The 15,093-nt window shown below is 38.7% G+C and overlaps 1 protein-coding gene across 1 annotated transcript in view; it reads right to left on the bottom strand.

The window, feature by feature from the left end:
• Nucleotides 1-14,715, bottom strand: part of PPFIBP1 (PPFIA binding protein 1) — a 69,796-nt gene extending 55,081 nt beyond the window's left edge. The window contains exons 1-2 of the mRNA XM_023738054.1: nt 14,484-14,715; nt 11,395-11,600 (exon numbers count right to left, since the gene is read on the bottom strand). Of these exons, the coding sequence (XP_023593822.1) occupies nt 11,395-11,600; nt 14,484-14,547 (270 nt within the window). The 5' untranslated portion in view covers nt 14,548-14,715. The remainder of the gene's footprint in view (nt 1-11,394; nt 11,601-14,483) is intronic.
• Between the last annotated feature and the right edge of the window lie 378 nt (nt 14,716-15,093).

Here is a 15,093-nt window from a genome sequence, read left to right as displayed (position 1 = left end):
ATACTTTTCTTGTGTCTATGGTGTTCTTCATTCTCCTTTACTCCAGGTGGTTGGGGCCAATTGATGCATCTTAGATGGCCGCTTGCTAGCTTTTAAGACCCCAGATGCCACTTACCAAAGTAGGATGCAGAGCTTTTTCTTAATAAACTTTGTTATGCCAATTGGCCTAGATGTCCCCTGAAAGCATGGTCCCCAGACCCCTGCCCCTGTTACTCTGTCCCTCGAAGTGTTTGACTGTATTCAGGAAACTTCTTAGCTTTGGTTTAGTCCAGATGTGCTGACTTCCCCTGTAGTGTGTGCTGTCCTTCCCTTCACCTAAGATAACTCTTGTCTACTGTCTAGTTAGTGAATACCCCTCTCCCTCCCTCCCCACCCTCGTAACCATCAAAGAATGTTTTCTTCTGTGTTTAAACCTTTTCTTGAGTTAAAGCAGATGAAATTTTTAACATCAGCTGCTTGACAACATGCCTGTACAATTATCACAGCATAATTCTGTTCACATTGTTAATTAAAGTGCCCTGAATCAAATTATAAGTATTGTGAAGAGTCTGATGGAATGAACTGGAGTACTATCTTCTCTGGGGGCCACCAAAAAAATGAAATTTAAATAACTTCTTGAGGATAGTTTTTTGGAAAAGAGCCAGGATGTGTAATGCATGTTCTCAATCTCTAAGTTCTAAGACTGGCCCCGTACAGCTTTAATGTTCTCGTTTTAATTATAAACAGATAACTGTTTTAAAAACCCCATGCAAGCAGTGTTTTGTCAACAGACACATTCCATTAGATAGAAAAGTTTTCTGTTCAGTGAGGACAAAAAAGCAAAACTTGTCTTTCTTCTGACTACAGGAAATGATAGCACGGTAAGTCGTGTTTCTCCCCAAGCTACTGTATATGATATGGAAATGAGATGTTCCAAAACCAATTCTCTGAGATTATCCCAAAATAAAAACAAGTACATAAAATTGACTCATATGAGCATACTTATGCTTCTTAACATTGTACTGGTATTTGTAAGAGCTCATCATGCTCAAGGGTAGTTTAATATTATTTTAAAACACTAAGTCACTCTAAGAACATAAAGCAAAAGTTAAGAGCTACCAATGGAATACTTACATACTTTTAAAGCATCATATTAACTTATTCAAGTAGGTAAGGGTCTGTTCTCTCCAAACATTATTTGTATTTCTGCCAAATGTGTTACTTTCAGCTTAAAAATGTCAAAAACCCATTGTTATCGAGTCGATTCCAACTCATAGCAGTCCTATAGAACAGAGGAGAACTGCCTGATAGGGTTTCCAAGGAGTGGCTGATGGATTCGAACTGCCAACCTTATGGTTAGCAGCCAAATTCTTAACCACTGCGCCACCAGGGCTCCATTAAAAATGTTAGAGGGAGGTAAAATATTAGAAAGAGGTATATTCCATTAGGCAAATGCCCTGTTGTTGTTAGTTCCCATAGAGTCAATTCCGACTCATAGTGACCCCCTAGTCTTCCTCCCATCCTGGGTTCTACTACCAGATTGCTCAAAACTTCCCTTTATGTGGCACGCTCTCTCACACACTAATTTTATTCCTTTCTATGAACCGTCTTTCCCAGGCTTTCCTCTTCTTTTCTTACTCCTTAAGGTCCACCTCAAATGAGGTAGCTCTGTGAATTCTTCCTTGAATTAACTGTTTACTCAGATGGCAACCAGCAGGCATCACTACAGCAGGCATCACATTGGACACACTAAGGTTAGCCCTTGGCTGTATACCATCTCTTCCTCCCAAAAGACTCTGCATACTTCATAAATAGCTTCGTCTTTGCATCAGACACATAGTGGGTGCTAACAAAATGATGAATGAAGAAATGAAGGAAGAGTGATAGGTGTTCAATAAATGTTGGTGTGAAAGATGAATAAATGTTTGATTTTAGCCTGGCCTTTAAGTTCTCAGCAAGACTGTTACTCATTTTTCCTCTACAACCTGGCACATACTCCATGGTTGACCTTTAGACTTGCTCCTTTCTCTTCAAGCCTATATTTTCTCCTACCACCATGTTCAGGAGGTGATCACATAGCCTTCCTAATGCATGATAGTTGAGGCCATCTTGCATAAGCTCCCTTATAGATTTTCTTCTGCAATGCACTATATATTGCCTCCTACTTTTTCCCTCCTTTTCTTCCTTCCAGTCTCAAGGGAATTGGGTCCTAATTTCTTCTTAAAAGCTCATCATTCCACCTCTGCTTTGGAACCTTTATTTTCTGCTTCCCTGAGACCTACAATTATCACCTCTATCCTTATTATTCTCAATTTCTTCCTCTTAATGAATTTTCTTTCATTCTCCTTTCCAAAATCTACTCCAAGGCTTTGTGCCTACCGCTGTAATTCTCTCCCACTTATCTCTGCCTATATAAATCCTACCCATCTGTCATGACCAGTTCCCACTTCTTCCTTCTTATACTGTGCCATTCTCCTCTCCTCCTCCACTGGCTTCCCTTCTGTGCTTCAACCAAAGCAAGTCTGGTCTGTACTAAACAATTTAGCCTTTCATCATGGGTAGTTCTCTAATGAGTTTATGTGAATTGGACATTTCTTCTTCCTAATAGCCCCTCAGTGCAAAACTAAGCCTTACATTTCTTTACACTCTCCCATGATGTTTATAAAACCCTGAGCACATAATTAGAAACGTATTTATTATAAACTCTGAGTCAATTTGACTTCCAAAGCATTTAAGACTAGCCAAAATTACTTTAACTACTCAAAATCCTAGAAATGTCTTCAAAATAACCCCTTCAAACACGGCTTATGACAAGACCCCTTCATTGACCGCATTCAGTTCAACTGAAAGTCTAAATCAAAACTGGAATCAACTTGGGGACTTCAGCAGGACAGTACTTACAGTGTATCCATCTAACAGTGTGTGTGGAGGGGAGGGGGCGTGGCACATCAGGGAGGGCCAAGGCAGGAGATTCAGCTTGACTGTAACATAGATACCTTGACTCAATTAAGGAGCTCATGGTGTTCACCAGGTTTCCCTGGCATGATAGGTGAAACATGTCTAAAAAGTTTACTCTTCATAGAATTACAAGATCCTAGAGCTAGTCAGGAACCACACCTGGGAATATAAATTGCCCGAACTCACATGGCAGGTGCTATATATAATGCTAAAGCATCATCTACTTTACCCTTCACCAGCTAAGAGGTAGCTCTTCTTTTTATGTCAATTTCCTTTTAATTATCCAACATTACAAACACACAATCAAGAATTAAGAAAAATATGATAATCACTCATGCACCTATGCCTAGATGTAATAAATGTCAGTATTTTCTCTTATGTGCTTCAGTTTTCAAAAATGTTATATTGTGGAAATTTTCAAATATATATAAAAGTAGAGAGAATAGTATGATGAAATCCCCCCCCCCCATATCCATCATTCAGTTTCAACAGTTAATAAGTAATGGTAGGTGGGAGATGTTCACCCATTAAAACCAAACCAAACCCACTGCCATTGAGTTGATTCCAACTGATAGCCACCCTATAGGGCAGGTCAGAGCTGCCCCATAGGGTTTCCAAGGCTGTAATCTTTACAAAAGCAGCCTGCCATATCTTTCTCCCATGTGGTGGCTGGTGGGTTTGAACTGCTGACCTTTCAGTTAACAGCTGAGAGCTTAACCACTGCACCACCAGGGCTCCTTTCATCCATCACTTTTACTTAAAGCATCATGTTGTGTTTTCCTTTGATTTTCTTGGCTCTGTTGGTCTGCATTAGTCTACAGTTGTCTCCCCTCTTTCCCCAACCTTCACTTTGCTTTGTTCTTCTTTCCTGAGCTCTTTGCCATAAATTTAAAAAAAAAAAAAAATACAAGCGGTGATTTGCCACAATTATACTTATTTTGAAACAGAGAAGTTCATTTTTAATATACTATTTCCAAATTAGAATGGTAAGTAGCTAAATTAAAATGGGGAAGAGAAAATCAGGCCAATTTTGTAAGGGCAAGAAATGTTGCAAAATAATTGGACTAATACTATTACTTAGTCCAACTAAGTTGTGTACTATACACAACTATGCACAACTCACACAATTCCACACAGCCAATATACTTGACTTATTTTTATAAGAAGTTTTAAAAAACTGTCACACAGCTTTGATTCATGATTCTATTTTTAAAAATTCAGTATCAAGAAAGAAAAAATAAGGCTCAGTCTACAGAACTTTAATTAAATCTTATCTCTAGCTACCAAAAGAAATAACTAATGGTAGGGTTTTCCATATCCTTATCAGCATTATATCATTAACCTGCATGCAAATATTTATCGTATGCCTGCTCTCCACCAGACACTGCATTAGGAGATGAGATGGAGGCAAGTCTTGGACCCTTCAGCCAGGAATACCAGTCATATTTCATTTGTGCCAAACACTACAATAAGGCATCTCACAGTGCTGCTGTCCTAATCAAGTCAAAGGATATGCTATCAACGATGTTAAAAATCAAGTCACCAAGCACAGGCACATGCTCTGCTCCCCTGTCCCCTCACCCGATATGATGGAACAAGTGAGGTGAGATTCCCCTTGTGCTGCAGATAGCAATACCTAGGCAACGCCTGTCCGCATTCCGGCATCCCCTCTGACTGATCGGTGCCCTTAGTGTACTGAACAGCACCTTTCATTTTGAATCAATAATCTTTCAAACATCCCACTTCCTTTCTCACTCCTAAAATTCTATTGCTGCTCAAAAGAGGAAATATGATCCCAAGGCACCAAGAACAACCTCTTCAGAGTCCACTATTTATTAAAAAATCTCATTACCTCTGCTCAAAAAGAAAAACAAAACTAAAAAATCTCACACATGCCTCATCACACACCCAAGAAACCCAATGAAGACCCTTTTCTGTAAAGACATTAACATATTAAATGCCGTCAGAAAGTGCACCAAAGACCAAAACTCAGAATAAGCCTGAATATAAATATATTTTGTATCTTCACAGTCAAGACTGCAGATGTGGTCAAAAAGAGCCCGTGGCTTTTATTTCTGGGTTTTGTTTTCCTGAGTTTTATTTTTCTCAATGTTTATTTTATTTTTTAATTAATTTTTGTACAGTGTTTATATTTTTAAGAAACAGAAAGCATCTTCTTAATGAAATAGCCAACTGGAGAAAAAGCAGGTGCTCTGGAATAAGAACGATCACAGTAGCAGGCTCACCTCCAGGATTTAATACTCCAAAAGTTTAACTACATCTGAAATGCTGGCTAGAGCAGCAGATGCCAAGTGCTTTCATCTGCCAGTCTCATTAGAAGTATCTTGAGAGCTTCCCTGGGAGCACTGGGGTATTCTGTTGCCAAAAACACAACTGCCAAGACACAGTGGTTATCCCAAATACATTGCACTTCCTCATTTGTTTACGCATGGTCAATACAGGGTGAGGGGAGTTGGATTTCTTTAGAGTCTCTTAAAAGGTTCTTTAAGGGAAGATGGACTCTGGCCCCCCTCACCTTATTTTCATGCATATCATCATGCTCCCTGCAGCTTCTGCGGTGGGGAGAGGGGTACATGTTGAGACTAAGGCAGTATCCTGGTCACAGAATACTCGTATACCCCCAAAGTACCCTGAGTTACAGGATAGAGAAAAGACAGTCCCAGCACCCCTAAACGCTAAGCCCTATTTCTATTCTAGTAGCATATTCTTTCATTCTCCCATCATACATTCATATATTCAGTATTTATTAAAAGCTAACTATGTGACAGAATACTGTCCAGTATAGTGCTGGAAGATAAGCCCCCTACATTTAAAAAAAACAAACGAACTCATTGCCGTCAGGTCGATTCTGACTCATAGCGACCCTATAGGAAAGAGAAGAACTGCCCCACAGAGTTTCCAAAGAGCACCTGGTGGATTCGAACTGCCGAGCTTTTAGTTAGCAGCCGTAGCTCTTAACTACTACGCCGCCAGGGTTTCTGCCCCACGTTGGAAGGTGCTAAAAAACACAGTGACCTCAACAATGGACACAAGCATACCAACAATTCTGAAGATGGCGGAGGACCTGGCAACATTTTGTTCTGTTGTATACAGGCTTCCCAGGAAGTTGGGGCCGACTCAAAGGTAACTAACAACGACTATGTGACAGGCAGGTTACTCAAGCACTCAGATACAGAAAAAGAATCAATCTTCCTCTTTAGGAAAGATGGTGTGAGATCAAGAAAAAATTCTATATGCTTCTTGCCACGTATTCTTTCTTAACTCATTTTCAAAAAGGAACAGAGAAATCTCTTTCAGTTCAATCCTAACAAATATCAGGAGCCAGGGATTCTAATAAAATTGCATCTCTTATCATTCTGCACCGGCCTCCCTCAAGTGGGAATTCTTCTGACTGGGTCATTTGTTTTCCTGTACCTGTGGGCACTCCTCATGGGGTTTACCAGAAGCCTAAGGGGGAAGCTGCTTTAATTTTAGCCAGGATGTCTCAGTGAGGCACTGCATAGCTCAGATAGTTGAGATCACATATGGGAGAAATCTGAGGGTGTACGTTGTTTGCCAAGGCCTGACACAACATTCCCTGCAGGCTCACATGAAGAGAAGCTAATCAGAGAGCAGCAGGGATCGGAGGATGGAGAGATTGGAATGGACGGTGTAGCAGGGAGTCAGCAAGCTGGGGAGAGCAGCCAGAGGCTTTGGAGAGAATGTGACCCATGTTTGAACTCTTCAAATCATGAGTATTTCACATTTTTACAGAAATCTTTTAAAATGTACATTTTCAATTAACATCTAATTTTTTAAATGTAGGAATAGATATGAATGCATTATGGTGATTTAACAGATCAGAAGTCAATCAAGAAGATGATCCATTAATATGCTACATATGTCATAGGTTATGATACCTGACTTAGAAGTATTGCCATTGAGTGTTTTTACTCCCTTTGTGGAAAACTGTATTTTTGTAACCTGTGCTAACTCTGGGATTGCCTCATAATTTAAACTGCCAAATAATCAGGCACTCTTGGGATTTCATTAGCTGCTTCCCCTCCAATGTGGATCAAGGTCATGATCCTCAGCTTTATCTATCGGGGAAGCATTAAAAGAATGTTCTAGGGTAACTCATCATGTTAGACCTAAAGTAAACAAAACTACTTGCTTGGCTCAACCACCTAGACATATTTTTCCATCTTCCCTCTTAAACTTGGAGCTTAATAAAGCACATAATTCTCCATCATTTATACTTTTGTTAACACATGATAAACATTTCAAAATCAAAACCGAGAATCCCGTCTTGAACGAATGAAATGCATATGTCATGTTCAGTAGTTTTGTTTACCACAGGAGAAAACTTCTGAATCTTAAAAGGAACTTGTTCATTTTTAGAAGTCTACATATAGCTAAGCTATTAAAACAAAACCATTCTTGTAGATTGAATAGCCTTCCAATGTGATAGGTTACTAGTGTTACTGTTTTCTTTTCTCTTACTCCCCCCTCCCAAAAAAACCCAGTTGCTGTTGATTCTGATTCATGGCTACCTATTACAGATAAAACGAAAGTATTAAACAAACAGCAGAAATTAGTAGTGAAGGAATAACCTGCATCCTACAGGAAACCAGTGGATCTCCTTGGCCCAGGCAAAATACTACTTAGAATGTTCTGGCTGCAAATGCCCGGTTACACTAATGAGAAGATTACTATCAGCCTTAAGTACACGGATTCTCAAGTCTGCCGTCATTTAACATGAATGAAAGCTTAATTATGCAACTGGTATCACTAACAAGTTTTTTTTTTATAAAATTGGAACCTTTTCCACATTTCTGTACCCTTTTGTCACAAGAAATGAAGTAGGTGTGAGGAATTTGTAACCTAACTCTCCTTTGTAACTGGGCTCTTTCTTCCCTCCACTGCAAAGAGAACCAGTTAAATGTTTTCCTTTAATCTCCTCCACAGTATTACCTGTATAATTAGCTACCTGCCAGGCTCTTTGACAAGCACTCAGCATGTATTACCTCCTAGGAACCTCACAATCCTGTGTGGCAGATACCATCAACCCCATTTTACAGACAAGGAAACTGAAGCACAGAGCTTAAGAAACATTCCCCAAATCATACAAGCTTTTAAGAGTCACCGCCAACATTAAAATTCAGGTCTGCTGTCTCCAGAGCCTGCATTTGTAACCGCTAAGATAAAGTCCTGCCTTCTTTATAATTCCGCAGCTTTTTTATGCCAGAACTTCCTGATTTGTTATTTTGGCAGTTTCCCCATATACATATAGAGGGAGAATTTACTAGGATTCTGTTTCTTCAATTTTAAGATGCTATCAATTTTTGTCATACTATTATTTTTTTTAGAAAGAAACAATCCCAGCTAAAATTTGTACATATTAGAACATAAACACATTGCAACTTCTGAAAGATTAAAATAGGAGAAATCTAACATTGTCGGCAGATCGTTTAAGTTACAAACATGAAGACTCTCTACCTGGTGGATTCTCAAAACTGGTTCAAGTTCTCTTCTGGTTCTAAAAATAAAGTGACCACAGCAGATGTGCTCAGACTATTCATTTTTCACCAAACACCCAGTCCTGCTTTCCTCTCCCCACTCTGCTTTTTGCCCTTTGCCATCTCCTTTCATTTACTGTGTGTTTGAAAAAAAAGCACACTTAATGTGGATGGGTGGGAGTCAAGATGGAGCAACAGACAGTCAAGATGGAGCAACAGACAGACATAAATTAACAGCAAAAAAAAAAGGTGCCAAAAAGAATTTTCTCTAGATCAACATCTTTTTGTTATTGTTTTTGGATGAAAATTGAATCTTAAAAAGTTGTATAAAACATTTGTCATTTTGTGGATACTTAATTTTGAGATGTTAAATATTAAAACAGGGAGCAACCGAAACCACAAGCCAACAAGCCATTACCCATCCAAGGAATAAATTTAACACAACCAACAACTTGAGTTCATTCAAATGTGAATTTGACTTTATCATTCATGGAACATCATTACAAACATAAGTACTGAGTACCTACTATACACCAGACATTATTCTAGGCACCAAGGATATAGTGAGTTTTTTTTTAACCAAGGCAAAAATCTCTGATTTATGATGCTTATATTCCAGTCATAGAGACAGAACATAAATGATATAAATATAAACATGGCAAAAAACAGTATGTAAGAAAGTGGTAAATGTTAAGAAAAAAATAACGTGCTTTGACTTTTACTCTGAGTGAGAAGAGAAGCCACTGGAGACGTGTGAAAAAGGACCAACTAACATGATCTGACTTATGGCCAAATACCATCATCATCACCTTTTATCTTTTCCAGAAACACTTCAATAGAACAGATTGAACACAAAGCAAAATTCAACCACAGGTACCCTTCATAACTTGATGGCCTCCAGATATGGGTTAGAAACAGCTGCTTTTACCAACAGTAAATCCCTTTCCCACTATATACTGAATGGTCAGAAAAACATGGAGTATAGAAGGGGTGAGACAGGTAAATAAACATAGGCTTGGAAAGAATGCTAGGAAACACCTAAACTCAGAGCATGAAGCAATCTCCAAGAAGTTAGCAAATCTGGCTTCTTAACTCTGTAGAGAAGAAATTTGCAGAGTTTAATAATAAGGTGCCAGAGCCCTGGTGGCGTAGTAGTTAAGAGCTCAGCTGCTAACCAAAAGGTCAGCAATTAGAATCCACCAGCCACTCCTTGGAAACCGTATGGGGCAGTTCTACACTGTCCTATAGTGTCACTGTGGGTCGACATTGACTCGATGGCAATGGGCTTGGTTTTTTTTTATGTAATAAAAAATAAAATATCTACAATTGTCAAGTTTATGTAGCTGCACCACCACTAAAAGATGGACTGTACTATTTTCACTCAGAACTACAGAGGTAAGTTGGGTGGGAACAAAAGAACATTCAGGTGAAGAGTGGTTGTGAACACCAGTATTAGTGTCATATCCCATGAAAATGCTTTTGCTGTAGGATATACTATTAAGTTTCCCAAAGCAAGCAGTTTCCATTTCTACCAGAGATCCAAAAATAGGTCCTGATTCTTTCATACAATTTCCATTAGTTTTTCTATAAACACAATTAATTCGTAAGTATCTTAATTCATCTTACTGAAGATTCCTTTAAATACTTACAAACTGCCATCCTTTCTATCTTTTCCTTTGATTACGTTTTTGTAACATTCTTTATATTGTATGTGTTCAACACATATTAAAACCAGGGCATTTACCAATGTGTTTGAGAAAGGGCAGCTCTGTCATGCCACCCATTTTTGAGAAGGATGCCTAAAATGAGGCCTCGTTGTTGTTCAATGAATAAGAGCACCATTAAAATCCTCAACTCCACAACTTAACGTGTGGACGGGAATTGAAATGATTGCCACGAAGCACAAGATGGCACTTTATATCAAATACTGCTACAAACCTCTATTGCTATTACCTACTCATTACACTTCCCATTTCTATAGGGTCGCTATGAGTCAGAACCAACTCGATGGCACCTACCAACAACAACAACTGGGTTAACTGTTGTCAATTTGAACTCATATAGATACAGATGAAAACTTTAAGGGACAAGGAGTCTAAGTTTGTGGCGATGAAACAATGTGGGTATGAACAAAACAAAACAAAAACAAATCCGTTGCTGTTGAGTCGATTCCGACTTCTAGGGACCGCACAGGACAAAGTAGAACTGCCCCATAGGGTTTCCAAGGAGCGGCTGGGGGATTCAAACTGGCGACCTTTTGGTTAGCAGCCGAGCTCTTAAACACTGCGCCACCAGGGCTCCCAATACAGGTTTAGATTGTGAGACTGGTGACACAATGTGAAGTATGTAACCAGTGTCATTGAACTGCTCATGTAGAAATTGTGAATGGGTATATGTTTGGTTGTGTATATTGCCACCAAAAAAAAAAGTCTGCCTGATTGTCAAAACCCATAGGACTGTACAACACAAAGAGTGAAACTTAAAGTAAACTAAGGTCTTTAGTTAATAATCATGTACCAGTTCATCAACTGTAACAAATGTACCACAGGAATGCAAGATGTTAATTTAAAAAAAAGAATTGCTCTTGGTCCCTTTACAGTAAGCTGCCCAATATTACCAAGAAAATACCTATTATGTGCAAACTTTTTTCTCTTATGGCACGATTTGTTTTTAGCCACAGTAGATCATTCTGACACAATCTAAAGGCTAGTCCACTTTTATGGGTAGAATCAGCTGGCAGTAACATACATTAACAGCACTTTTAAAAAATTATCCTTAGAGTGAAAAGGGAACTGGATCACGTAAGGGATAAAATTAAAGCTAAGCTGCTGTCCTATAATTTTTTTTCTTGTTCTAATCAGCTATTCTAGCCTCTAAATTTTGGAATAAGTAACAAAAGATTCACAGCATGGGATTTTTAACCTGCAGAGACACCTACCATTTGACTCTGAAGCCATTCAATCAGCGTTTCTGCTGTTGAATCTGGGATCTGGCATCTCAAGCCTTCTTTCTCATCAGCTTCCATCATCGTCAACAATCCACGCAGGTCTTCCACAAGGTGCAGCACTCGCAAGCTTCCCATGAATGGGGAGGTAGGAGACTGGCAATCAAAAATCCCGTTGGAATATTCCAGGGCCTTAGAACCTAAGTTAAAAATATCACAAGGAAAGCAATGGGGTTTATATTAGACAGCACACCAAAGCAGAACACCAAAGCTGAAGATAGTAAACACGTTTAGTTAAACTGAGCAACAACCAAATGAAAACAAAGAATGGAGGGGAATAAAAGGGGGGGGGGGTCAGATAATAATTTAATCATGTAAATCCCTCCATGCCATAGTTATATGGTGGAAAAACATACCATATACAGTCCATCCTCATTATTTCACATTTGTCAATTGGCCTACTCACTAAAATGTATCTGTAACCCCAAAATCAATACCCATGGTACTTTTGTGGTTATGCACAGAGCAGCAAAACATTGGAGTAGCTCAATGCACAAGACTGGTTTGGTACTTACTAATTCAATGTTTGTGGGAATTTATAGAACATAACTATAAGAATAATGAGAATTGCCTGTAATCAGTAGTCCAATACCTAACAGAGAGGTCAATTGTGTGGTATAATAAGCAGAAAAAGTGTATGGTGGGTTCTGGTGAGAAGTGCACTGGCCCCAACCTGAAAATGCCTGATAAGAGGGAGGAGCAGGTCAGTTTGTATAGAGCTATGCATCTCAGAAAATACAAATTTTAGGAACCATAAAGTCTTTAAATTCTTTTCAAAAAGTTACACATCGAGGTGGAAATTGCATAGCCTAATTTCAAATGTAAGAAGGCCAGTTCCCAGTTAATTTACCAGAATTTAATCTCTGAAGAAGTTCAATGAATTACATGTGCATATTTGTATGTCTCCGTGGGTGTGTGAGCATATTTGTATAAATATTTTTCCCCATGATTTTGTTTGCAGCTTAAACGTCAAAGGCTATTGCTAATGTCAGCTTTTAAAAATATTTATACAGTTAGTTTTATGGTTAAAATAGATAGTTAGCTTTCTATTACTTACAATGAAACCATTCTACTACTTAAATTCACACTGCTAATCCATAGTTCATTCTGAAACCATTTATATTTACCTCTTCATCTCTTTGATTTTTTTTTCTGATGTGTCAAATACACATATTACTTGTTTTTTAAAATATACAAGTCCCATTCCAGTGATTCTTAAGCATTAGCATTACTGATGAGATTATTATAAATACATACATTCATATCCCTCCATTTGGTTAAATCTCCTTCCCAAAACACGGTGAGCATAGGGAACAGATGTATACTTTGAAATATCCTCCAAATGTTTATAATCATTTCTTCTTCTCTTCCCACACCACCACTTTAGTGGGAGAATAACTGATATTAATTTGAAAACATACAAACCCAGGTGTTACCCACAAAGTTTCTGATTTACTAAGCTTGGGGTGGGACCTGGTGATCTTCATTTTCTTAGTAACTCTAAAGCTGGTCCTGAAGCCCTGACAGGGCTAAGGAACAAATATACTAATCTAGTGGAATATATAAACTGTAAATCCTTCAAATAATGCTCCAAAAAATCACTTCTCTCAACTAGAGTTTTGCTAAGAGTGCAAGGTTATAACCTCTGGCAATAGCCTAGAGTTGATTCTAGTTATATTTTCAGATATCCTGAAAGAGTCAGTTCAATCTCTCTTCCACATAATAGTCTTTCAACTGTTTGAAAACATATCTCATGCTCCAAGTAAGAATACACTTTCTATATTAAACTTAACCAGTTCCTTCAAATGATCTTTACTGAAGTGGTTGTTTTATTCTTCACCATCATGTTTGCCACCTCTAGACAAGTTTTAGCTTGCCAATAACCCTTTGAAAACAAATACCAAAAATCAAATATGGTATTTGATGCGTGGTCTAATATACAAAGGAAATCCAATTGAAGTCAGGTCTCCAGGACATAGTATAACAGAGGAGGTCAAACTATGACATGCCACTTTCCTCAAAAGAAGCCACCCCTCCTGAGAGAGTGCAAGGAAATGCAAGGGGTTCACCTACTTGTCAGCCCCCTCTGCCATGATGAGCAAACAAAGATGTGGTGATCTACTGCCTTTGCTTTGCTTTCACATTAGAAAACTACTGAAGATTCCTAATCAGGGTGTAATACCACCAAGTCTGTGTTTTATAAATGGATGTTTGGTGGTCTAGGAAAGAATGGACTAGAGTGGGAAAGCCAGAGTGTCAGGACATAAAGTGGGTGGGTGTCTTGGACAAACCAAGACAATGGTAGCACAGACAGGACAGATTCTAGAGAGGATAAAAGGAAAAGGTAGAATTTAGGAGGAGGCAGAACTGATAGAACTTGATTTAAATGGGGAGCATGAGGGACAAAGGTATCTGGAATTACTTAAATTTCCTGCTAAGAAAAATATGTGGATAGAAGGTTATAAAATTAGCTAAGATAAAGACCAACAGAGAGGCTTCCAAGGAAAGATAACAACCCCAATGTTTTAAATGATGACACAGATGTGCCTACAGAACTTGTCAGGAGAGAGATCTGGTTCGCAGTTACAGATAGCAAAGAATTTTGAAGCTTAGCAAAGAATTGGGAAAGTCAAAGATATAGACGGGAGAGTCATTGGCAGAAAAGTGAATGTCTAATTCAAGAGAGCAGATCAGAACATTCATAGATACTGGGTAGAGAAGTGTCCCTCAAGGTGCAGCCCACAGATCACTGTACCAGAATCATTATGACGCAGATTCTTTATCCTTGATCAGAAACTAGGGCAGAATTGGAATTTTGGCGATTTGAACTAAAGCTTGAGAATAATTCTAGCAGAGAATGGAGAAGACAGGAAAAGATGAAACCATGGGGAACCTAAAGGCATTGGAGAGAGCCAAAACATGAGAACAAGAAAGAAGATAGGAAGATAAAAGAGAGTTGTCATGAAAAAGCCAAGAGAGGTGAGTACGTGTCATGATTCCAGCTTCTGGAAGATGTGGATTACCTGCTATAATACCATCCATCTGTTCCAACGCTGCAGCCAACATGTCACTTGCATCACTCATCATTTTCTTATATTTCAATGGCAAATTCCAGCCTAGATCTGAAAAAATAATGATGTTATCATTACATCCTTTAAATGACACATGCTAGCTTAGCAGGTTTGCTAATTCAATTTCAAATTATAACTCCACTTAGCAGTCATATATGAAGAGTGAACTTCTAAAGTAGTTGAGCAGAGTTAATTGAATCATTCAAGAAGCCATGGTACAAGCATCTACTGTACCGCAAGACCATGGGCACCATCCGTATCAGTTAATAAGTCTTAATCCTTGCACTCAAGGGTGTTTAAAATCCAGTAGAATGCTTTCCACGCTGCATTCTATAGAGCTCTAGGACTCTCTGAAGTGCATTGGGAATGCTGTGGAATCTTGTTGAGGGTCATGATTGCTAAGTAGACAAGACTTCCTTCTCCTTGCACCAGCCCCACCCAATCTCTCCTCTCTTAACTTTGCTAACCCTTCCCTTTTATTGGCAACCCAGTGGTGCAATAGTTAAGAGCTCGGCTGCTAACCAAAAGGTTGGCAGTTAGTATCCACCAGCTGCTCATTGGA

This window comes from Trichechus manatus, unplaced genomic scaffold (genome assembly GCF_000243295.1).
Source record: "Trichechus manatus latirostris isolate Lorelei unplaced genomic scaffold, TriManLat1.0 scaffold00112, whole genome shotgun sequence".
NCBI lineage: Eukaryota > Metazoa > Chordata > Mammalia > Sirenia > Trichechidae > Trichechus > Trichechus manatus.
This window is presented reverse-complemented; position numbering and strand designations above follow the sequence as displayed.